Source organism: Colletotrichum destructivum, chromosome 2 (genome assembly GCF_034447905.1).
Source record: "Colletotrichum destructivum chromosome 2, complete sequence".
Classification (NCBI taxonomy): Eukaryota; Fungi; Ascomycota; class Sordariomycetes; order Glomerellales; family Glomerellaceae; genus Colletotrichum; species Colletotrichum destructivum.
This window is the reverse complement of record NC_085897.1, coordinates 3,138,314-3,162,333: the sequence shown is the minus strand read 5'-3', so window position 1 is coordinate 3,162,333 and position 24,020 is coordinate 3,138,314. Positions and strand designations below refer to the sequence as shown.

The 24,020-nt window shown below is 54.9% G+C and overlaps 7 protein-coding genes across 7 annotated transcripts; 4 read left to right on the top strand and 3 right to left on the bottom strand.

Annotated features, from left to right (window-relative positions):
* Positions 1-1,983: 1,983 nt before the first annotated feature.
* CDEST_03192 (uncharacterized protein) lies at positions 1,984-2,682 on the top strand. The gene has a single exon (XM_062919351.1). The coding sequence runs from the start codon at positions 2,145-2,147 to the stop codon at positions 2,445-2,447; it is 303 nt and encodes a 100-aa protein (XP_062775402.1). The 5' UTR covers positions 1,984-2,144; the 3' UTR covers positions 2,448-2,682.
* A 1-nt stretch (position 2,683) lies between these two features.
* Positions 2,684-8,170, bottom strand: CDEST_03191 (Putative WD40/YVTN repeat-like-containing domain superfamily, sortilin). The gene is made up of 2 exons (XM_062919350.1): positions 4,052-8,170; positions 2,684-3,997 (listed from the first exon to the last, which is right to left on the bottom strand). The coding sequence occupies exons 1-2, from the start codon at positions 7,960-7,962 to the stop codon at positions 3,361-3,363; spliced, it is 4,548 nt and encodes a 1,515-aa protein (XP_062775401.1). The 5' UTR covers positions 7,963-8,170; the 3' UTR covers positions 2,684-3,360.
* Positions 8,171-9,794: 1,624 nt separating this feature from the next.
* CDEST_03190 (Putative WIBG, Mago-binding, WIBG domain superfamily) lies at positions 9,795-11,424 on the bottom strand. Its single transcript, XM_062919349.1, has one exon. It carries the CDS (start codon positions 10,978-10,980, stop codon positions 10,357-10,359), a length of 624 nt encoding a protein of 207 aa, XP_062775400.1. The 5' UTR covers positions 10,981-11,424; the 3' UTR covers positions 9,795-10,356.
* Positions 11,425-13,399: 1,975 nt separating this feature from the next.
* CDEST_03189 (Putative P-type ATPase, HAD superfamily, P-type ATPase, transmembrane domain superfamily) lies at positions 13,400-17,144 on the top strand (the record flags this gene model as incomplete). The annotated part of the gene is made up of 3 exons (XM_062919348.1): positions 13,400-16,144; positions 16,203-16,588; positions 16,642-17,144. The coding sequence occupies 3 exons, from the start codon at positions 13,400-13,402 to the stop codon at positions 17,117-17,119; spliced, it is 3,609 nt and encodes a 1,202-aa protein (XP_062775399.1). The 3' UTR covers positions 17,120-17,144.
* A 489-nt stretch (positions 17,145-17,633) lies between these two features.
* CDEST_03188 (Putative cytochrome b-c1 complex subunit 9) lies at positions 17,634-18,324 on the top strand (the record flags this gene model as incomplete). The annotated part of the gene is made up of 5 exons (XM_062919347.1): positions 17,634-17,636; positions 17,710-17,732; positions 17,874-17,939; positions 18,079-18,127; positions 18,265-18,324. The coding sequence occupies 5 exons, from the start codon at positions 17,634-17,636 to the stop codon at positions 18,322-18,324; spliced, it is 201 nt and encodes a 66-aa protein (XP_062775398.1).
* Positions 18,325-18,829: 505 nt separating this feature from the next.
* Positions 18,830-19,726, bottom strand: CDEST_03187 (Putative YjgF/YER057c/UK114 family, RutC-like superfamily protein). Its single transcript, XM_062919346.1, has 4 exons — positions 19,491-19,726; positions 19,382-19,395; positions 19,103-19,306; positions 18,830-19,013 (listed from the first exon to the last, which is right to left on the bottom strand). Exons 1-4 carry the CDS (start codon positions 19,645-19,647, stop codon positions 18,897-18,899), a joined length of 492 nt encoding a protein of 163 aa, XP_062775397.1. The 5' UTR covers positions 19,648-19,726; the 3' UTR covers positions 18,830-18,896.
* A 218-nt stretch (positions 19,727-19,944) lies between these two features.
* On the top strand, positions 19,945-23,893 carry CDEST_03186 (Putative glycosyl transferase family 39/83, glycosyltransferase 39, Mir domain superfamily). Its single transcript, XM_062919345.1, has 4 exons — positions 19,945-20,852; positions 21,094-21,388; positions 21,482-23,117; positions 23,174-23,893. The coding sequence occupies exons 2-4, from the start codon at positions 21,134-21,136 to the stop codon at positions 23,599-23,601; spliced, it is 2,319 nt and encodes a 772-aa protein (XP_062775396.1). The 5' UTR covers positions 19,945-20,852; positions 21,094-21,133; the 3' UTR covers positions 23,602-23,893.
* The last annotated feature ends 127 nt before the right edge of the window (positions 23,894-24,020 follow it).

Below are 24,020 nucleotides of genomic sequence, written 5' to 3'. Positions count from 1 at the left end.
CTGTGAGGTGAGCACGAGGAGAGGTGGGCTGGTGCGTAGCTCGCCACACGAGCGAAGCCTGGAGGGCGTTACAAAAAAGGAGAGACATGGAGGAAGAAGGATGGAGAAGGTGCGCAAGGCTAGAGTGGCGGAGCTGCAAGGTACCCGAAGCGGCATGTCCACTGATTGGGGTAGGGATCGGCAGGGTTGGCGGGGGGCCCGCAGAGGGCCAAAGCCTGCAAGGAGGGCGGGGCGCATTGGGCGGCCACGACTGGTGCGTCTGGGAAATTAGCTAAGCGATATTAGCACCGGAAGCCCAGAAAAATGAGATGAACCCTCCCAGGAACCCCGACCATGCCCCCGTCGAGTCGTGTCTGTGCAGGTACGGACACATACAGCTGTACCTGTAGTATACATATGTATATTGTGTCCTCTGTCCTTGGCACCGAGGACCATACAACCGGTGACCTCACTTGAAGTAAGTTGGTGGTCCATGACATATCAGCCACTGATAAATTAGTGTAGCTTGCACCGTCGGTACGTACCCCGGGCTGTTCACGCGAATAAGCGTTGCCGTTTGTTCCTGAGTGACAGTTTATTTTCGGCGCATCCATCTGCTCAAGCCCGGTATTCCGCCTCTCCAAGGATGAGGGGATGGGGGGCGAGATTCGACGCGCAGATTGGCCATGACCTTGCCCTTTCCAAGTCGGAAGAAAAGCGACGTCTCCCGCCCTACGCTGATTAGGCCGCCGATGATTTGTGTATGGATTGGGAAGACCGCCAAATGAGACGACCGAGACCGCTGGTTGCCATGCTTGTCTTTCTCGAGGCCTCGACCTCTCGATAGTCTTCCCCACAACCCTTCCTTGTGTCGTCTCGTGTTCGTGGCTAACGACCAGCGCCTCGGCGGCAATCTTGCACCACCTCATTGCCTCCAATACGCCTCCGTGCTCTGGGAATAGCGCGCTTCCGACCAATTACCCCCAAGGCGAGGTGCAAAATAGGGGGGTCGACGAACATGCCCCCCCCCCCCCCTTCCCGGGCCCTCCAACGAAGGACGCTGCTCCGATTCGGGCATGGCCGTTCGCCGCCGATAGTACGGGATCCTGCATCCTGCATCTGGCAGATGCAGGGCCCGTTCTCGACGAGGAGAAAAATAACCCGGGGGGCCGACCAACCGACCTAGCTTCTGGGGCCAATGTTCAGAGCCAGACTAGCAGGCGCCTCACCAGCGGCAGGTTCGAAACGCACCGTTTCCATCTACCGGAGACAATCCCAGATGAACATTCTACAATGAATCATTTGAGACGAGGGGGCGGCTGCAGGTCGTCATGGCCACGATCCATCCCAGCACGCCGGAACATTCGATCAAGCCCGCAGATGATGTAGTTGTGCATACACGACCTTTGTGGTATCAGACCCAAACTCGAAGACGATGCAGCAAAGTCATCGAGAAGCAAGAGGAGGCGCCGAGTCAAACCCTCGGTTCCGTTGAGCGAGCCAGTTCAGCCTCAATTCCTCGCACCAACCTACCTGCGTCGTCGGCTAGCCGGCAAAATGTCTTGGACGCGCCGCCCCGGATCCCTTTCCCCCCAGATAGAAACAAATGCAACCGTTAAATTGCGGCCAGGCGGTTCAACGCTTCGAATTACACAGATTGCGCAGATTGCAGAAGAACCGCTTCAAATACCAAGACAACATCCCCCCAAGAAGCTAACACAAAGCCATGGGGAAATGCAATGCTTGCTGGGCAGGTCTTAGCATGAGCAATTGCGCCTATTGTGGTTGCACAAAAGTTTAAATTATGATTAATCGCTCGTGTACGAAGAAGCGATTATGCAACTTGTTCTATGCTATAACCCATCTATTAGTTTGCACATTGTCAGTTGGTCGCTTTGGGAAATGGACCTCCCAGTTGTGGAGCCTAGAATCCCCCTGTTTCGTTTTTCGTTTTTGCCCTTCCATGTCCTGATTTCCCTTTCCTCGGAAACGTCCTCGTCTCTGCCCAGCTAGGCGCACCCATCTCCGTCTTCCATCCATCCCCCCCCACAAGAAAGGAGCCGGGACACTTGCGCCGTGGTTCCTTACCACACCTTGCCCTGCCTCCACCATCTCTCTCGTATTTCTCACTCCGCAACCCAAGATGCCCACCGTCTGTCTGACTTATGCGTTCGAAACCTCTCCCTTCGGAGAAACACGCCGATCCCTTCCCCAAGCCGTCGTGTCGTGGAGCGTCGCGGGGCCAATCTCCGGACTCTCTGCAGCCTTGCCCAAGATGTTGCGCTGACCAAACCAGCCCGGGCTACAACTTGGACATTGGGCAACATGCAAGTCGTTCACTCACTCACTCTCTGCCCCGCTCCCCGGGCTTCTCCCCCCTTCCCTGTTCTACTCGTCCGGTCCGAAGGGGAGGTACGGACGGGCGCAAACACACACACACACACACACACACACGAGTGAGTAGATAGATGACGATCAGTGGGAAGAGGAAACAACATAAACAAATGCTTGATTGGCCGGTCTCTTGCTCCGTCCGCTTTTGCACATCGCCGAGGCCCAGCCCGACCTAGATCAACACCTTCATCCACCTCCTCCAGAGACAAGCTCATCTCAAATCACGAGTTTTCCGCGACTCGGTCGATGGGACCCACTTACCCCCCCTCCTCCGGGAGTCCCTTGGGCCGGTCACTTCGATTCTCTGGCTGGAGGGTCTGTCTTGGGTGGGAGAGAGCGAGGAAGGAAAAAGGGGGGGAGGGGATGGATAGATAGGTGGATGGGTACGGGTGGAGGCCTGCGGCCGGGTCGTCGTGAAATGCTCACATACACCCCGGCCCGGGGTAGCCGGAATTGTGTTCTCCAGCTCGGGTGTTTCCGACGTTCGGGCACATCTCGCCTAGGTATCTGTAGTCAGAGAAAACCAGGGCAATCACCGCCCTTTTCCCTCTTCTTCTTTTTGTTTTGTTTGTGAACGGACGGATACTATCCGTAAGGTACATGCGCGCAAGGGGATGGGGAGCCGAAGTCGGTCGCCGCCCGTCGCCCGTCGCCCATTGATCGACGTTGTTCAAACCCATCTCGTTCTCATGACCCTGATATCACGATAACAGCCAGAGGGTGATACGACATTGTAAAGATACCTGGTCTGGTCATTCGAAAAAGGCTTGAAGACAACGCCATGCCTAATACTATACTCGTTCTAGGGAAAAGATCTGCAAATGTCTCGTCTGCCTTTGCTAGCCTAGCCCGCCTGCCCGCCCGCCTGCTTCCTACATATCGAAGATCCAAGAAAATCGATACTGCCATACAACTGATGGCCGTTGTGTCTCTCCCATGAGCCTTTCGACAACCACGCTGCCCTGGTCGTAACCCCCTTCATAGTCTTCATACCTCCTCGTCACTTTCGTCGCCGAGGAGCTCGCCCTCGTCGTCGTCGACGACGGCATAATCTCCTCTGCCCCGAGCAAAGCTGTCCCTTGTGGTGAACCGACGATTGCCTCGCCCGTTGAGCCAGCTACCTCCGCCTCCACCGCTCACGCTTTCATACGCAGATGTGGCACGCCTCCACAGCGCCGAGGCGACGAGCGGCAGGGCAGCGCCGACGGCAACCACCGCTGACAGGGCGATGACCGGATACTTGACCCACGGCGCATCGTGGTCGAAGCTCGGCGACTCGCCCAGACGGATCTGTCCGATCTTGCCGTTCCAGTTGCGGTACACCCACCAGCCGATGGCGCCTGCGAGTCCAATGGGTATCACGACGGCGAAGAAGATGGCTATTCCAGATGTTCTGCGCCGCCTCTCAAACTCGTCTTCCTTACCGGCGCAGGGGTGGGCCTGGGCCTGTTTGTTAAACTCTTGGCCACCGACACAAGTGGTGAGCGGGATTCTGCGGTATCCAGTCGGCTCGTAGTACTCGACCTCGTCGGGATTCTCCTTGCACCACTGCTCAGGCGAGATCGGGGACTTGCCCTCGACAAGACTACACTGCTTGTGGCTGTCAAGCTCGTAGTTGTAGTCGCTGTAACACGTTGTTAGCTGGGATCAGACGCCGCCGGCGTGCTGGATTGCTCACCATTCGAAATCGCTCCTCGTGCAAGTGCAGTTTTGTAGCTGGTAGAGGTGTTGAACCCTGGCATCATTGTAGCAGTTCGCGTCCTCCTTCTTGCGCAAGTACTTCGACACGTGTCCGAAGAGACAGTTGTCGGGCTGCGATGGGTGCTTGGGCGACCATAGGTAGTAGTCGGAGCCGCCGTTTTCGTCGCTCTTGCACGGGCGGTCCGTAAGACCAGCAAAGTCTACGTTGACAGAAAACATCTCGCCGCCGTCGTCCTTGCACCAGATGAGGAAGTTACGCGAGGCGCCAGAGCGGAGGGTGGAGATGTCCAGGACGGTGACCTCCTTGTCGGTGAATGCAAAGTCCTTCCAAGTCTTGCCCTCGTCGGTCGTGTACGAAATGGTCTTCGTCTTGACTGGGTTCTCCGGACTGGCACGCTGAACAAGGACAACGATAGAGCCTTGATCGCCGTATTGCCAAGTCCAGGCGCCCTTCTTAACGTTCTTCCAGGTGATGCCGGCGTCGGTGGTCATGAAGGTGTCGGCCTCCTTGATGGCGCTCAGGCTCGATCCGACGTTGCCGTTGCCAAACATGAGCCCCACGGCAGTGGCAGCAGAGAACGTCTTCTTCTTATCGGCACGCTCGGTATAGTGATGAAGGTGCAGCGCGCACTTCTCGTCTCCCTCGCTGCTGCTGCACGAGTAGGCTTTGCCGTCCACGTCGGTCTTGGGCGGAGGGAGAAAGGCCCACTGCGAGCCGTCGTTGTGTGAGATCTGGGTCTGCACCTTCTTCGGCTCGTTGCGCTTGTCACGGTTCGCTACGGTATTGATGAGAGCAACGCCCTCGAGGCCGGGTATTTTCTCAAAGTCGACATAGTATTCGTCGTTGCAGTTAACTGCCTGCGCACTCATGACGTAGGATGTACCGTTCGAGTTGCTTTTGATGATGCTGCCATAGCGGCGGCCTTCGGCAGTCTCGGTAGCCACGAAAAGATTCACGGCGTGCGTAGAACTGTCAAGAACCGTGTAGGCGTTTTGATGGCCCACCTTGAAGTTTACGGGGAAGTGGGCTTCGGCGTAAGAAACGCCGTCCAAGCTGGCCAGGGCTCGCAGACCGTCCTTTTCCTTATCTTCGGCGGCAACAACGATAAACTCGGCCATCGTAGCGAAGTCCTTGACGTCCGACTGGTGGTACTCCTTGTCCTCGTCGAAGAAGTCATTGCTGGACACAATGACCTTTGGGTTGTCCTTCTCGTCGTCCTCACGCTTGTGTGCGAGGCAGACGATCTGGCGCAGATCACGGAACTTATAGGCCGAGTGGCCAGTGAACTCACACTTCTGGACGTATCGCATGGCGGTCTTCCAGTTGTCGCCACGGTCTCTCGAGATAGACGCCTCCTTGAAGCATGACTCCTTGCCGTTAACCTTTTCACACTTTTCTCCAACCCAGATGAGCCAATCCTTCTTGTCAGGGTGGAATGACAGAGGGTTGCTGGACCCAGGCTTCGTGGGGGCCTCGAAGGAATGGAAGTGCTCGGCACGATCGATCGTGTACACGACCTTTTTGGAGTCGGTAGTGAAGAAGACGACGTCCTTGAAGAAGTAGTGTGGGTAGATGCCTCGCACATCCTCGTCTTCGAGGATTTTGTCCCACGTCTTGCCGTGGTCTCTGGTTCGCCAGATTTGCTTGTCGGCCCGCATGCTATTTCCCGCGTATTCAACAGGCCTCACGATGATGGTTTCGTCGACCTCAGTGCTGGACTCGCCTCTCTCCAAGTAGATCTTCTCAAAATCCTTTTTGTCAGTCTTGAAGACATGCTGAACCGCTTTGATCTTGCCGTCGGCAGGGGCGCTTGGAGGATTGACAACATCAGAACACTTCCGGTCAACAGGATCATCCTTCTGAGCACCGTCTTTTCGCTTGCAGGTGTTCCCTGGAATCTTGCGCCAGCCAGACGAGCCCTTGAAAGTGACATCCGGCTTGGCGTTCTTGCACGCGTTGTCCGGTGCAACGATCGGGCCCGCCTTCTTGCAATCGTCGCCATCCTTGACGAAGTTGTAGTCGCACTCGAAGTCTGCGTCCGTGCACTCGCAGTCTTCGGTAACCGGAACAGGGTCCTTGAACTCCTGGTTCAGGAAGCAGTCGGCCGTCTTCTTGCGGCGGCGGTAGGTCTGTTTGTGGCCCATCAGACATGAGGGCTTGCCGTTGTCGTCAAGGCGAGCGTGCCAGTCCTCCATATCGTCGTCTTTGCATGTCCGCTCGTGCAACCCCTCGAAGTCGAGAACAATCATGTGGAACTTGGCATTGTCGCCCCCCGTTTTGCCAACGAGCAAGAATTTGAGACTAGTTGAGTCTTGTGTCGTCGTAAGGAGCTCGGGCTTGATCTTCAAATCATCCGGGAGCGAAGCCTTCTTCCAACTCTCACCATGATCCAGGGAGTACCGGATTTCTCCGACATCCTCCTTGTTGGAATCCTTCACGGCCACCAGAATTGAGCCCTGATCACCGAACTCGTATTTGTGGGGGCCATCCAAGGCCTTCTTCCAAGTCACGCCCGCATCGTCGGAAACATAAACGTCACCGTCGCCAAACTTGCCCAGGGACCCGCCTTTGTTTCCAATGCCAAGAACAAGGCCGGGCGCGGGGCTAGTGAACACTCTGCCGACGTTGTCAAGATCAGTGACCGAGTGAAGGTGAAGCTGGTCATCGCCGGCCTTCAAATCGTGGAAGTTCCGGCCATCATCGAACGTAATTTTGCTGACGATCTCCTTCTGAACCGGTTCGGAGTTTTTGTTGCTGTCCTTCTCCACTTCCTTCCAGTTTTTGACTGTATTGACCATGAAGATACCCTGGACACCGGTGATCTTCTCGAAATCAACATGCCCCTTGGTATTGCGGTTCGTGTGCTCGAGGTTTTCGGTGAAATAGGTTCCGTTCGAATTACTCGTGAACATGACTCCAGTGGGGTTCGAGGGTCTGGTGTTCATAACGTCAATCTGGATGCTGTAGTTGGTACTTTCCAGGACGGTGTAGGCCTCTTGGTTGACCTTGTGGCCATGGTCGGTGGGGAACATGGCACGGTGCCACTTGATGGTGTCGTCGGTGACGAAAAGCGCCATCTCGTCGGTGTTGAAGGACGATGTGGCGACCATCAAATACTTCTTCACTACAGCCAGGTTGACGATTCCTTGCACACCTCGGTTCGTATCCATATCCGGCTCAAACTCTTGGATCTTGTTGTCGATCTTCTCGAAGAAGTTATCCGATGCAAGCAGTCTGTTGTCTTCTTTGAAAGGCGAGAAATTGTCTCGCACGATGCAGAGAATGCGTTGCTTGTCGAGGTCTTCTTTGCCAGTGGTAAAGAGGACCGAAGACTTGGCCCACCAGCATCCCTCGGTGTTGCCTCGCAAAAACTTGGGCTTGGATTTAAAGTTGTCCGTCGTGTACAAAGTAATCAAGTCGCAGAAGATGCCTATGCAATCGGCCCCGTTGAAGATGACGCGATCTGCGTCGCCGGCGTGGAAGTGGAGGATATCGGGCCCGTTGAAGACGTTTGGGGGCGCACCGCTCGAGAATTTCTGCCACGTTTTGCCTCTGTCGGTCGTCTTGAAGTGTTCGATGCCTTCGGTGATGACATAGGCTCGGTTCTTGTCGAATTCGTGCATCGTGAGGAGCGAAGCCTTGTTTTCAGGGATGTCCTTGACCCTGTCCCATGTGACGCCCGCATCTTCGGATCGATAGAGATTCTGTTCGGAGACGTCTTGGTAGAGAATAACGTTGGAGTCTTCGAAGTAGTTCAGATTGAGGGGAGCATGTTTGATCGTCGTGACTTTAATCGTCGGGTCGTCCTTTGCGTGAACAGCTGCTGTCAGAGTAAGGACAGACAGCAGGATGCGCCAGGAGGCGGCAGCCTTGCCCCTAAGCCTCATGTTGGGAGGTTCGTCTGGGTAGTGGTGGTGATCATCAAAAGGAACAGGTTGTCGATGTCGGAAGCGTCGCGAAAGTATAAGATTCGCCAAAGACAGCGCGGTTATACGGATGGAGGAATCGTAAGGGCCAGCCCAGCAGTGGTTGACGTGTTGGTTGGTTGATTGGTGAACGTGTCAGTTGGAAAGTCGTCGAAGTCAAAACATGTGCCCGGCGGCGGAAGGGCAACGTCAGCGTAGGAGGTATGTTTCGCACGCGAGTCGGGTGGCTAAGCTTCAGCTCCACCCTAGCTTTGACGCCACACCAGCGCATCAAAGAGCCGCTCGACCCCCAATCCCACTGATCAGGGTGGCCCCGGTGAGGTGCGGACAGCTGTCTCCCTAGCCCGGTTGACACTGACACCCCTGCATTGCGTTTTTGTAGACCAAGTTCCAATACCATCCAACGATACATGCTGTGGAAATCAACAGATTGCAAGACGTATTTTCGAGCGGGGTTAGTGAACTGTGACACAAGCCCTCACCTTCGATAACCACGCTCGCCTGCATTACTCATTGATGTGGCAGTAAGATGCTTCGTTCCGGTGGGTTTCTTTCCCTACCTGGCCCCGGATGTCACAGACTATCATCCGGGCCGGTCGGTCTCAGATACGCGCTTGGAAGGGGGACTTTGTGATTCCGGGACAGCATTGTTGCAGTTAGGCCTATGTACCGCCGCAACAGCTGTTGACATGAAATCGCGGTCAATCCTTATGGTGTAGACTAACGCATTGCGCCTGGTCGTACACATTGCCCGGGGCGACATAATACCCCGATCAAGACGATGAAGTTTGGCTTCAACAAAGAGATTGTGTATCCAAATAAAACCTCAGGTTTTCCGTGCGCAATATGGAACGGAACAGAAGTGGGACATGATAAAGCAAGCCTTTCGCCCAGCTTAGTGTAGACCCCGTACTGACATTGTCTCTCCATTACCCAAGAACCTAAAGAGCCAATTCTAGTAAATTTCAGAAGGCGGACCCGTCGTAACCTCGTCATCGGAATTCAAACCATTCGTCAGACGGCTCGGCTTCACTGCCGAAGGGCTATGTGCCATCCGTTCATTTGGGTTGAACTTTCACAGAGCAAACCAATAAACGTTGAGCGAGGGTCCGGTTGAATGACTTGCCCTATCGCTAACCAAACGCATAGGAGAAGAGAAGAAGCTAGGAGCGTGCCAATTTATTCTGAGCGAGCTTGTAGGTGAACGTGAGGCTCGAGACGTGACACCCGCCGATTTGGATTTGACTTGTTCATTGACTCGCTGTGGTGGCGACCTTCAGGCAGGCTCTTGTTGTGGTACTTATTTCAAGTCTCCCCGGCCCTTGGCTGCAGCCCCGGCCGCCCCTCGGATGGAAGACCCTCCTGCGGGACCCATCCGTCTGCAGACTGTCACCCCACTTCCGTTGGAAAGATTCCAGAAACAGTCTGCAATTCAACCCAGGAGTTGACCGGGAAAGCCTCCCGCGCCCTGACTCCGATCTGGATTCCAATGTGACGGCACGGGCTTGTCCCGGATCGGCACAGGGCTCCACATGTCCAGTTCTGGCCCGTAAGACCACGGAAGCAGTATGTTTGCAAGCCGACAGGAGGAATTCGGCACAACGCCAAACAGGTTCTCCACGGGCTGCTACGATACCGACATTTATTTCGCAACTACCCTCACATAGATGGATCTTATGGCGACTGCACATAAACCGCGAACCGCGAACCCCTCTTGCTACAAACACAAGGTTGTACTTGCCTGACCAAAATTTCATGCTGTGGCGCTGAGGAAACCTTTTCAATGCTGCTAAGCAGGACTTTGTTTGTTGAAGACAACTACCTACTGGAGTACATGTAGGGTACTGCGACCATGGCCCGTCATCTCTAGCCGCAGCATCGTTCATCTGTTGGTCCTCGCACCAGTCTCACCACGCATGATGTGCTGGAGAGCGCTTTAATGCAAAGATACATGCATAAGGCCCGCCCTTTTCCCTAACTTGAAGTACACCTGTTTGGACTTATACATGCCCAGTTCCAGATGCGTATCTGCCTCAGACGTGGCTGTGGGAAGGTTGGGTTGGAAATGGTTGCTCGACCTAGAACAGGATGCTTCATATCGCGAGGCGGTTTTCTCATCGGGCCAATGATGTGCCAGCAGAGCCAGGTCTGGGACTGCTAGTATTTGCAAAACTGCGTGCGCCAAAGAAAACATCCAAGCATCATTTGCTCGAGTAACTGTGGCGGATGGACGTTTAGCTTAATATCGGTGTGTGGACATCAAGCAGGCAGCCTGACGGTGAATATTTGAGCAGTTCGACCATACATCGCATCAGGTTCGAGAGTCGAAAGATGACAACGTCATTGACTCGAACATCAGGCTTCGTTTGAGTCATCTTTGGTTTTGGCATCTCCCTCGGCCTCGCCCTTAGCTTTGGGCTCTCCTTCGGCATCAAAGCCAAGAGCATCCAATTCGCGGATGAGCTCGTTGATCTTGATGACCTTGGCGATCTGCTCGGGCAGTAGCGTCTCTCCGCCCTCCTTCTTGTTCTTGAGGTCTTTGGCCTGCTTCAACTTCTTCTTAAGATTCCGTGCCTTCTTCTCTTTCTCAATTTCAGGGTCGGCCTCCTCCGCCTTGGGGACATCGGCGCCGGGCTGCTGCTTGGCGTCTGTGACCTCGTCCTCGCCAGCAGTCTTGGCCTTCTTCCTGGCTTCTCGACGCTTCGCATTCTTATTGCTCGCAGCAGAAGAAGAGGCTTCGGGCTTTTCATCCGTCAGACTCGCCGCACCAGGAATGCCACCTTTGGTGGTTCGGTCACGGAAAGCTGCAGCCGTGCGGTTCTTGTAGACCTCAACATCTTCGGGTGGGCGGTAGCCGGGACGGATCTTGATGGCTTTGCGCGTGCTTCCATCCGCTCGCTTCGACTCGGGGATCTGGCGCTCGCCCGCGTCATCGGTGATGATGCCCGCATTAGAGGCTTTGGTGGGTTCGGAAGGCATATTGTCGGAAACCTTGGTGGGGTTGGCAGAGTTGGCTGGACAGGTAGTAGCAATGGGCCGGCTAGGAAGCCCGCCGTCGGACTGGTCCAATCGATGAGCTTCAGAGGGTCGTTGCGAGGCTGCGTGGTTCAATCAGGCTGGGTGCGTAGCTCCCCGTCCGCCCAAAGCGCTCGTTGGTCGCTTTGGGCACTTATGCGTTGCTGGCGGGTGGCGGCTTGATTTGAGCTCAGCACCAGGGGAGCGGGGTGCACGTGCGTGCGAGCAGCTGGTCCGTTTCGCCAAAAGCCGGGGGAGCAGCTGCAGGCGTCGGGGCAGTTTGACGAATCCTGAAGGTGCAGACAAAGCCGAAATCGCAAACCAAGGCGGCGGAGGCCAGGTTTCGATGCGAGGATGCGGTTTGATTAGGGCCTTTGGCGTTTGGCGGGCAAAAAGAAAGCGAATGCGCTTGCCTGTGGGAGTTGAAGTCGAAACAACCCCTCCTGCATCATGCACAGACCACCGTGGGGTCGGGGCCTTCTGTGGAAGAGCAAGCGTTTGATTGGTTAGAGACAGTCTTCGTCTGATGCGGCGGGCTTAGGAACACCAGACGAGAGGGAGGCAACCAAGGGGAAACCAAAACGGAACCAGCAAGGGGACGTATCGACCGTCATCGTCTGTCATGGCATGGCAGCTGGGTGGGTAGCAGCAGCAGCCACAGTTTGAACAAGCCGGGCCACACCCTCGGCGCCTCAGAAAGTGCGGTCTGGTCAGGATGACGCCATGTGTGTTGCGCAACTGGCTGGTCAGACACAAAGTCGACCGGCGTGTCTTTCGGTGAGAGAGGCAGAGAGGTGTGTCGGTACAGTTAGGTAGGTACTTTGGGCGTGTGCCATCCCATGTTAGCGACATCTCACCCCTGTGCTTCCAGGTTTGCCCCTTGGGTTTGGAACAGCAAAGTCTCGGTGGTGGTGGCAGTTGACAGGGTGGGATTGGCGACAGCGCAGCAAGCCGTCCCGTGTGGCCTCACTGGCCATTGTAAGTTAGCCCCCCGATTACCTGTTTCGAAAACAAATTGCCCATACGAATCCCATCGACCTCTGCGAGCGCGATAGGCTTGCTGATCAAGCGGCCGTGGTTATTGCCTAAATACGGAACATGGCTTAACATTGTGACCGCGGGTTGTTGCTCTGGAGATCGTTTGGCTGCTAGCTGTTTCCATCATATCAACAGGGCGTAGTACAAGATGAAAGCGCCCGTCGGGCAGCATGACGTAGACACCAGGGTCTGCAAAAGGGCGGCGCGTGCTGCAGTCCCCATTGCCGTAGAGGGTGCGCTCTTAAGCTTCCAGGCTGACCGACATCTTTGTATGCTGTCAAACCCCTCCGCCGGTATGCTTACAGGCAATTAATGCGACGGCATCCTCCATGCCCCCTGACGACATGTGAGGGACAAGTTACGGGAACCGACTGATGAAGGAGGTATCGGCCTGTCCTTCAGGCAGGCAAGCTGGCCAAGAAATACAAGCTTCTCCCCCCGTCAGTCAAGCTTCGTGGCCACAGTCCGCGTTTGCCAAGACTTAGGCGACATGCTGGTCTCGTTCTCATCAAACCAGAAACGACGGAGCAGTCAGCGAATGTGCTTCCAGACGACGGTCATAGCCTGCCCTGCACGCTCGATCTTGGGCATTGGCCCCTCGGGGCCTGGCTTCTTCGGGCTGCTCTGGGCAGTCAATAGCAGCTTCCGTCGTCATTGCTCGTCCCATCCTTGGGTACGGTTTGCTTGAACCGCCGAATACCGCGGGTTTATGCAGGCGCAACGCAAAAAGAATACTCCAGCTGTATGGGTGTCATCGCATCAGGTGAAATTGGCCATGATGAGTGTCGCTCAACCGGGACAAGTACGACCAGGTGCATGGCGTACAATGGTGAACCAAGCTAGATAGGTAGTTTGGCTCTACCCTCTCCCTTTTTCAAATGATACCTATCATCTATTTCCCCCATTTCTCTTGTTAACTTTTCGTGTCCTCCCTCTTCTCCTTCTTCCCAGTCACCGATATCACCAATCTTTGCTGGTTGCTCGTTCCTTCCAAAAGATACCCTGCGAACCATCCTTCGCACATCACTTCAAGCTTACGGCGACTTCTAGAAGGAACGTAGGCTAGTCTGAATCTTTTGGGTAAGAAAATCCAGCTCTCATCGCTCCTTCCCATCTGATTGTTTTGATCGTCTTACTCAGTACCGTGGCTTAACATTTGCCTTTCCGTTCTTCTCTTTCTTCAACTCGAGTCTAAATTACATCAACAGACGGATGCCCTGCTTCCACCAGACCATTTTTCAATCGGAAGAAAGATTATGAGAATCATATCCTAACCCAACCATACTTGTCTCTATCAATTCGAAAGCCGCACAGCATATACCGACACCCTTCATAACTACCTGTCATGGCAACAGCCAACGACCCCGGCCCCAATGCCGAGAAAGGTGTCAACGTGTCGACCCAAGACGAGAAGAATCAGAATCGGCCACTGGACATCGAGTCGAAAGCAACGGAGGACAAAAGCCAATATGCGCCTCGCAAGTTCACCCTGGACACGGCAGATGCTCTTACTCCGGATCGCGGCACAGAGGACATGTTCAATGCCAAAGAGGAGAGCAAGTTCGCCTTCACTCCTGGCCATCTCACCAAGCTCCTAAACCCGAAGAGTCTCAGCGCCTTTTACGCTCTCGGGGGCCTCGATGGCTTGGAGAAGGGTCTGCAGACCAACCGCAAGTCCGGTCTGGGTGTCGACGAAGACAAGCTAGACGCCAAAGTCTCCTTCGAGGAAGTCGCTCTCAAGGGCGTACCCAAGTATGGCACAGCTGGCAATGCAGTCCCTCAACCAGATCCCAATGCAAAGAACGACGTTCCCATTCCGCCGCCCCCATCCGAATACACCGGCGGTTTTTCGGATCGGAAGCACGCGTTTCGAGACAACCGATTGCCCCCCAAGAAACAAAAGTCATTCCTCCAGATGGTCTGGATTGCCTACAACGACAAGGTGTTGATTTTGTTGACAATCGCGGCCGTCGTTTCTCTCGCACTTGGCCTGTACGAAACCTTCGGCCAAGCACACGAGCCAGGTGAAGCCAAAGTGGAGTGGGTTGAGGGTGTTGCCATCATGATCGCCATCATCATCGTTGTCTTGGTCGGCTCAATCAATGATTGGAAGATGCAGCGTCAGTTCAACACACTTAACAAAAGGAACGATGATCGCACCATCAAAGTCGTCCGTTCTGGCAAGTCGGTTGAGATCTCCGTCTATGACATCGTTGTTGGCGACGTCGTCCATCTGTCGACCGGAGACATGGTCCCAGTCGACGGTATCTTCATCGAAGGTCACGGTGTCAAGTGTGATGAGTCTTCGGCTACGGGCGAATCCGATCTCCTCAAAAAGGTCGGCGCCGATGAGGTGTATGAGGCTCTTGAGCAAATGGCACACAACAACGTCGACCGTCCCGACATCGAGAAGATGGACCCCTTTATCATTTCAGGAAGCAAGGTCCAGGAGGGTACCGGGACTTTCTTGGTTACTGCGGTTGGTGTCAACTCTTCATACGGTCGCATCACCATGTCACTTAGAACCGACCAAGAAGATACTCCGCTGCAGAGAAAACTCAACATACTTGCTGATCTCATCGCTAAAGTCGGAGGCGGTGCAGCTCTGCTGCTGTTCGTGGTACTTTTCATCAAGTTTCTTGCCGCGCTTCCAGGGAACAACGACAGCCCCGAACAGAAAGGTCAGGCCTTTCTCAAGCTCTTCATCGTCTCTGTCACTGTTGTTGTTGTGGCCGTCCCGGAGGGTCTGCCTCTGGCTGTCACACTAGCACTGGCGTTTGCAACTACTCGGATGATGAAAGACAACAACTTGGTTCGAGTTTTGAAAGCCTGCGAGACCATGGGAAATGCGACGACCATCTGTTCGGACAAAACAGGAACCCTCACGCAGAACAAGATGTCGGTCGTTGCCACAACTCTCGGGAAGAGCATTAGTTTTGGCGGTACTGACGCCCCTCTTGAAGAGCCCATGGCCGAGAAGCCCAAGAACAGCTCGTCACCCTCTGATGAAACAGCCGTCAATCAAGTTCAGAACGTTTCCGTTGGCGACTTCACCAAAGACCTGAGTCCGGAGACAAAGCAGCTCCTAGTACAAGGCAACGCTGTCAACTCCACGGCATTCGAAGGGGACCAGGAAGGAGAGCACACCTTCATTGGTTCCAAGACTGAAGTCGCCCTGCTCACCTTCAGCCGGGATCAGTTGGGAGCCGGGCCTGTCCAGGAGGAGCGAACAAACGCCAACGTTGTCCAGGTTGTGCCCTTTGACTCAGCAGTGAAGTACATGGCGACTGTGGTAAAGCTCCCTGATGGAAAGTACAGAGCCTACGTGAAGGGGGCCTCAGAAATCCTCCTGAAGCAGTGTACCAGAGTCCTTGACGACCCCAGTGGCTCCGAACTGAGTTCCGTGGAAATGGCGGCCGAAGACAGGGAGATGTTCGCACAGACAATCGACTCATACGCTGGTCAGACCCTTCGCACCATTGGTTCTTCATTCCGAGACTTTGATTCCTGGCCGCCCAAGGACGCCGTCTCTAAAGAGGATTCCAGGACGGCGGACTTCGACAAGATCCACCAGAACATGACGCTCATTGCCATATACGGTATCAAAGACCCGCTGCGACCTTCTGTTATTGACGCCATTAAGGACTGCAATCGCGCAGGCGTTGTTGTTCGCATGGTGACAGGTGACAACATTTTGACCGCGCGAGCAATCGCCAAGGAGTGTGGTATTTATCATCCTGAAGACGGTGGCATAGCCATGGAGGGCCCAAGCTTCCGACGAAAGACGGAAGAAGAGCTCAAGGATATCGTTCCCAAGCTGCAGGTTCTCGCCCGCTCAAGTCCCGAAGACAAGAGGATCTTGGTCCGAACTCTCAAGGACCTTGGCGAGACGGTTGCCGTCACTGGCGATGGCACAAACGACGCTCCCGCGCTCAAAATGGCAGACATCGGTTTCTCTATGGGCATTGCGGGCACCGAAGTCGCGAAGGAGGCATCAGGAATCATCCTTATGGATGACAATTTTGCTTCCATCGTCAAGGCGTTGATGTGGGGAAGAGCCGTTAACGACTCCGTCAAAAAGTTCCTGCAGGTATGCCAAACGGGTCCGCCACTATTGTCGTTCTTGAAAATGCTGACCCTTGGAATAGTTCCAACTTACCGTCAACGTCACCGCTGTCGTCTTGACCTTTGTCACCGCGGTTGCCAGCTCTACTGAGCAATCGGTGCTCAACGCTGTCCAACTGCTCTGGGTCAACCTGATCATGGATACCTTTGCAGCACTTGCACTTGCCACGGACCCTCCCACACGAAGTGTTCTGGACCGCAAGCCTGATCGAAAGTCTGCCTCGCTCATAACTCTGAGAATGGCGAAGATGATCATTGGCCAGGCAATCTGCCAACTCGTCATCACCTTCGTCTTGAACTTTGCCGGCCGGAGTCTGCTGGGTTACAGCAACTCTGACGATGACCACGAACGTTTGAGAACCCTCGTCTTCAACACGTTTGTTTGGCTGCAAATCTTCAACGAGCTCAAGTACGTGCACTTAGAATGACTTATTGACTGATCATGCACTAATTGTCAACTAGCAACCGCCGCCTGGACAACAAGCTCAACATCTTCGAGAACATCACTAAGAACTACTTTTTCATCGGTATCAATCTAATTATGATCGGTGGGCAAGTTCTCATCATCTTTGTTGGAGGCGATGCATTCCAAATCAAGCCTCTGAATGGAAAGGAATGGGGACTGTCTGTCGGTCTCGGTGCTATTTCCATCCCCTTTGGCGTCTTGATCCGCCTGATCCCCGACGCATGGGTGGCGGCATGTCTGCCCTGGTTCATCCGGAAGAAGTGGGCACCGGAGACCATATCAGACAAACGCCTTGAGGAGCATCGCAGGTTTGCCGACGGCCTCGAGCCTCCTCTGCGGACACACACCGGACTCCGTGGCCGCAGGGCAGAGTCGCACATTCCTTTCAGACAGAGAGTGCACGACGTAAAGGTTCATGCCAAGGTGAAGATGGGCGGTCACGACCACGGCATATCGTCTACCAAAGAGGGTTGATCGGGGTGAACATTTGAGATAGTCGTAGTCATGTATTAGTACAGTTGTTCGGTCATGAACTTTTCACACACAATACCGAGACCAAAGACGTGAGGTGCCAGTCAGTGTTTTGCTTCGAATTCAATTATGTATACCTATCGGCCGCTATTTGGTACGAGTGCAGTCATACAACAAACGCATCGTATGTGAAATGCTCCAATATCACGAAGCTGTCGTTGGCCAATGGATCGTGGGTACAATCAATGTGCGGCTTGAAACCCAGCTTGTGAGGCTAGCGCTGCTGAGCCTTAGTCATCAAGCAGCTGCTGGGTGATGGAAGGTGGATCCAGTAGCCAATCAGGAGGCATGTATTTCGGCAAAGCTGGTTGCTCCCGGAACATCGCGAATTTCGTCAAGACCTCGCTCCCAAAACCATCCGACTCAACCCAATCTTTCAACGACCATCGCCTCGCCGACCACCACGAAGCGCCCTTGCCTCACAACGAGACGTGCGAATTTACAGACGATTTTCAAGATGGTATGCTTGGCTCTCGACCGCGACCCCTCTCACGATCGTAATTGGCTAATCGCTCACTGTTGCTCCTCCACAGGCCGCCGCACGCCCCTTCTACTCGCAAGTCCTCCGACCCCGACGCCTCCCCTACTCATATCGCCGAACAATTGGAGTTTCCCGGCTTCAAATGCTATGCGACTGACTTCCGACGGAACAAATGCGACGATGGGGAATTCAAGCTAATCGGTTATGGTGGCACAGTGCTATTTTCAAGAACAACTTCACCATGCTCGGCTTCGTCTTCGCGACGGGCTTTGCTTTCGAGCTGTAAGAGAAGCCCCCAAACAGCCGAATTTGATACGATTTCTGGGGCTGGGGGGGGGGGGGGGGGGGGCAGGACCGAAAAAGCCGGGGCTTATCGAAGCGGGAGAAGGGAATGACAGTGGGCTGACATTTTGCGCTCTAGGGGCTTCAACGGTGCGATGAACAAGTACTGGGACCACCTGAACCGCGGCGTAAGGACACCCCATCTTCTTGCGTTATAACAAAACTGTTCTAAGGGGGGGGGGGGGGGGGTGGGGGGGGTTGCTGCTCGGAAGCACCACCGGGTCACACAGTCGAGCATGGTTTGCTAACAAGGGGTCGGATATAGCGCCAATGGAAGGACATCCGCCACAAGTACGCCGAGGCGGCCGACGACGACGAGGAATAGACGACTATGCGACTACTACGAACGGATGTGGTTGTGGGGCAGCCTTCTTGGAGCTTTGGCTTGGTGGCGGCTCTGCCAGAAAGGGGCGGAAGTGTACCGATAGACGGAAGGGCGTTGTAGAACATCAAGCTACCTTTCTGCACATTACCTCCATTTGACGTGTCCAGGGGAGGCTTGTAAATGACTCAAGTTCAATTGTGACAGAATCGAGACTTGTGGGCACTGCTATAATGAGCTGAAGGACCAGTGTGAGGGGGGACTAGTTTCTCGCGATGGTGTGATGTATGTCTAGCTATCGATACGATATGAGCTAGCATATCGCTTATCGAGCCCGGCACAACAAGCATGGCTATGTTCAAGGATCAACCAACCTACGGGTCGTGTATGGTTCCTGATTTTCGGACTACACAAAGGAATGCTGGGAGAGCCGACTTCAGCGATACTCCTGGAACGAATGGACAAGCATCACAGGGTCACGAAAAAAATTAGATCGCCTAAGGCCCGCGGAGTTGTGTTGACGTTTTGACTATTTTGAATTGTAAATCTACCTGGCTCCGACACCCAAGAGGCGCCTAGGGAAGGGCGATGGCCTCGATCTCGACGTCGACGTTCTTAGGGAGGGTCTTGACAGCAACGCAGCTGCGGGCGGGCTTGTGGGTGAACCACTTCTCGTACTCGCCGTTCATCTCCTGGGGTGTGTGTCAGGGAAACGTGAACAAAACGTTGGGGGTGTGACGAGAGGGGAACGCATAAGGGAAAAGGGACAGGGAGGACTCACAGCGAAGCTGCCCATGTCGGCGAGGAAGATGTTAACCTTAACGACCTTCTGAATGGAGGAGCCGGCCTCGACGAGGACAGCCTCGAGGTTGGCGATGCACTGCTTGGTCTTGTCCGTGATGGAGCCCTCGAGGAGGTTGCCCTCGGGGGTAAGGGGGATCTGGCCGGAGCAGTAGATGGCGGTGGGGGTCTTGATGGCCTGGGACTGAGGAAGGGGGAGTCATGGTTAGTCTGAAGGGCGATGTCAATCGCAGAAAACATTGACCACGGAGACTCATACATAAGGACCAACAGCTGTTCAATGGCCAGCCAGTCAGCAAATGCTTTCTCAAGACTACCCGCATGCGTCACTGACGACGGCGGAAAGGGGGGGAAGTGAGAGGACTCACGGGCCGGGGCGTTCTTGGTGAAGACGATGGACTGGTCAGACATCTTGGAGGCGTGGAGGCTGAAGGGCTGAGGCCGGAACTTTGTCAGGAGGGAGGTGGATTGGCGGATGGCGGTACGGGATGAGACTCTGGTGACGGATCTAAGGAGCGATGACATTTGGGAAAGAAATACACCGTGGGGATTTAATTTTCGAGCGATTGGAGGGGGTTTCGATCGGGGCGGTTGAGAGAGAGCACGTAAAGTTCGCCTTTGGGGGGAGAGAGCGGGACTCGGACGACCGACCCCGCCGTTGCACTCGAGCTCCGTTCTTCGGCGGTTGAGAGTCTCCCAGAGCCCCGGGCGGGTAGTGGCGGACGTTCAGGTACCCTACGTAAGGCGCCCTGGCAAGGCAGTGCGGCAACGCACCAAGGTATCAGGTTGTCAACTGAGCGCTGGATCGAGTCAATTGAGGTACTATCTTCCTTCGTGGCCCGAAACTGAATACTTCATCTCTCATTGGCACTTCGAATTGCCATCTCATTATGCAACGACTCACAGGTTTCGATAGCCGGACCAAGTCATGGGTCGGCCCTGCATCGTGGGATGAGAGTATGTCGTTGTGTCCGACCTAGCCGAACCTGCCTCTTCCTTGGAATGCAAGTCATGCTTGAAGCTCACATTCGCGCGTGTGCTTGTCGGAGAATATCCCCGACAACTTTTGCCCAGACAACGAGAGTGCTTCTTGTATTGGATGCTCTCTCAGACTCAGTCCATCAAGAGAAACTCCTTATCTTATCGCCACAATCACCACCCTATGGCGCGCGGAAGGTGGGAAGGTGGGAAGGTGGGCTGGAGCTCCCTCCAGTCTGAGCGCCGCCCCCCAACCCGCCCTTGGAACATTGACCCGAAATTGTTAGCGCAGCTTCGTCCAATTGGATCAACTCATCCGATGGATGGCAGCTCTCTCGCTTTGGCCAAGTGTCCAATCCACAAGCAGTCCCAGAAGTCATCAACCCCTGCTGAAGTATGTCCCTTGGGGGGGCCATCCAATCTTGGGTACGGATATCTACCTAGGTAGGTAGGTAAGGTTCAGTGTGCCCGTCGCCAGAAGGTCTCCCATCTCCGATTGATTTTTCCGCGTGAGAGAAAGAGTTTCCCGGGGCCGATCAATCCATTAATCTTCCCCTTGTCTATTTCTTGTCTCCTTCGTCTTCACCGTCGCGATATTCGAAGCCGGCCTCTTTTCTTCTCAATTCCTTCTACAACTTCTTCTTCAGTCACTCCTTAAGGCCTCACTTTCTTCCTATATTCCCTTCCTTTCTCCCTCTCATCAGTGTGACGTGAAGGCTGGCGTGGTCCACTTCCCCCCCCTCCATAAGCGTGTAAGTACCCAGCTGCGAAGCCCCTGAGGTGCTGTACTCCCTTGGGTACAGCTCGACAAAGCGATACGTACCCTTCTTCCCGCCCTATCGGGTTCCATCAGTTGGAGCTATCTGTCCTTCTCTTTTTTCGACCTGAGATCCTGCTGGAGGGCCGACGTATCTCCCAGCTCTCGCACAAAACCTCTTGCTGCCTACAAGGCTTTTCCTTCTTCTTTTCGCTGACAATCTCCACCGCGAGCAGCTCTTTTGTCCCCGTTGACTTCGAACTCCCCACGCGAATCATGGCGTCGACGACTGCCACCCCGCAGGGCAGCGTTCGCCAGCGCACCAATGCGAAGCGGCCCACGACGCCGGGCGCTGCTGCCGACGACATCGCCAACGCACTGAACAAGTCGGTTGCGAAGAACAAGCGCACCGGCTCGGGGCGCGAGTACGGCTTCGGCCTCTTCATCACCACCGTCCTCGCCTTTGTGACCCGGTTCTGGGGCATCAGCCATCCCAATGAGGTCGTCTTCGACGAGGTTCACTTTGGCAAGGTATGTCGACGCAGCTTCCACTCGGGATTTTCGTCTCGACCTGGCCCTCGGAACAATTGGACAGCCTCAGCTAACACGGCCGCCTCCCGATAGTTTGCTTCGTACTACCTGGAGAGAACCTACTTCTTCGATGTCCATCCCCCGTTCGGAAAGCTCCTCTTTGCTCTTATGGGATGGCTTGTTGGCTACGACGGGCACTTCCACTTCGAGAACATTGGCGACTCGTACATCTCCAACAAGGTGCCCTATGTTGCCTTCCGAGCCCTTCCCGCCATTCTTGGCGCCCTGACCGTCTCCGTCACCTACCTCATCATGTGGGAGTCCGGTTACAGCTTGCCTGCTTGCCTGTTGGCCGCCGGGCTCGTTTTGCTCGACAACGCCCACATTGGCCAGACTCGATTGATCCTCCTGGATGCCACTCTCGTCTTCGCCATGGCGTGCAGCTTGCTCTGCTACATCAAGTTCTACAAGCTGCGCCACGAGCCCTTCTCGCGCAAGTGGTGGAAGTGGCTTGTCCTCACAGGCTTCGCCCTGTCTGCCGATATTTCGACCAAGTACGTTGGCCTCTTCGCCTTCGTCACTATCGGATCGGCGGTGGTTATCGATCTCTGGACCCTGCTAGACATTAAGAGACCCGGCGGCGCCCTCAGCCTTCCCGAGTTCGGCAAGCACTTTGCGGCCCGTGCCTTTGGCCTGATCATCCTGCCTTTTATGTTCTACCTCTTCTGGTTCCAGGTTCACTTTGCCGTCTTGACCCGGTCCGGTCCCGGCGACGACTTCATGACCCCCGAGTTCCAGGAAACGCTGAGCGACAACGTCATGTTGGCCAACTCGCTGAGCGTTGAGTACTATGACACAATTACGCTCCGCCACAAGGAGACTAAGACGTATCTCCACAGCCACGAGGACCACTACCCTCTGCGCTACGATGACGGCCGTGTTTCCAGCCAGGGCCAGCAGGTCACCGGATACCCGTACAACGACACCAACAACTACTGGCAAATCATCCCCCTGGTCGACGACCAAAAGCCTGGCAAGCCCGTCCGGAACCAGGACGTCGTTCGTCTCAGGCACCTGGGCACTGACACGATGCTGTTGTCTCACGACGTGGCCTCGCCGTACTACCCCACGAACCAGGAGTTCACGACGGTGCCTTTGACTGATGCGTACGGCGACCGTCTGAATGATACGCTTTTCGAGATTCGAGTCGAGAACGGAAAGCCGGGCCAGGAGTTCAGGAGCATTTCGAGCCACTTCAAGCTCATTCACAACCCCAGCAAGGTTGCCATGTGGACCCATACGACTCCTCTTCCCGAGTGGGGACACAAGCAGCAGGAGATCAATGGCAACAAGCAGTTGGCACCGAGCTCGAACATCTGGTTCGTCGAGGACCTCCCCTCGGTTCCGTTGGATTCCAAGAGACGCGAGAAACCCGAGAAGGAAGTTAAGACGTTGTCCTTTTTCCGCAAGTGGTTTGAGCTGCAGCGGTCCATGTTCTGGCACAACAACCAGCTGACCAGCAGCCACCCGTACGCCAGCCACCCTTACCAGTGGCCATTCCTGCTACGCGGCGTCAGCTTCTGGACGCAGAACGATACGCGTCAGCAGATCTACTTCCTCGGAAACCCTATCGGATGGTGGCTCGCAAGCAGTCTGTTGGCTGTCTTTGCCGGTATCATCGGCGCGGACCAGGTGTCACTTAGACGGGGCATTGACGCTCTTGACCACCGTAAGTTCCATGCGTATCCCGCAAATCGGAAAGCGAATGCTGACCATGTCCCACAGGCACCCGTTCGCGGCTGTACAACTCGACCGGCTTCTTCTTCCTGGCCTGGGCAACTCACTATTTCCCCTTTTACTTGATGGGCCGCCAACTGTTCCTGCACCACTACCTGCCGGCTCACCTCGCTTCTTGTCTGGTTGCCGGTGCGCTGTTGGAGTTCATCTTCACGGCCGAGCCGGCGCCCGAGGAGGGATACCAGGCCATCAAGGGCAACAAAAAGGCCGACGGGCCCAAGAGGCACATTTCGGCGCGCGAGCGGTTCGCCGGCCAGAGCCTCGTCGGGGCGTGGATTGCTTGTGGCGTCATCCTGCTCATTGCTCTCGCCGGCTGGTACTTCTTCCTGCCGCTGACGTACGGCTACCCGGGTCTGAGTGTTGATGAAGTTGTCCGTCGCAAGTGGCTCGGCTACGATCTGCACTTTGCCAAATAAGCAAAGGCCGCAACCCGGCAATCAAAACCCGCGCGGAATTGCCACGGTGATTATATGATGTCTCCGTTGAAAAGTCGGACCAACCCTTGTCGTGACGTCCAGCTCGACCTGCAGTAAAAACAGGGTCAAGGGAAATACAGTAACCAAGGAGCCCGAGGAAGGACGAGGGAGGGTTCAGCTTGCGATTGTAAGACGAGACGACAAACGAAAGGGGGCGTCCTGGAGTGTACAACTAGTTTCTTGAGTCAGTGATAAGAAAAAGTACCGAAAACCACGGTGCTCTGTTCCCAACATTATGATTGAAGGATAGTGACGACGTGTCAACTGCGTGTTCTAGAACGAACGACACACCTTGGATCAAAAGTCATGAAATGACATTGCGACTCCAATCATGTATCCGTAGTATCACATGGCAATGT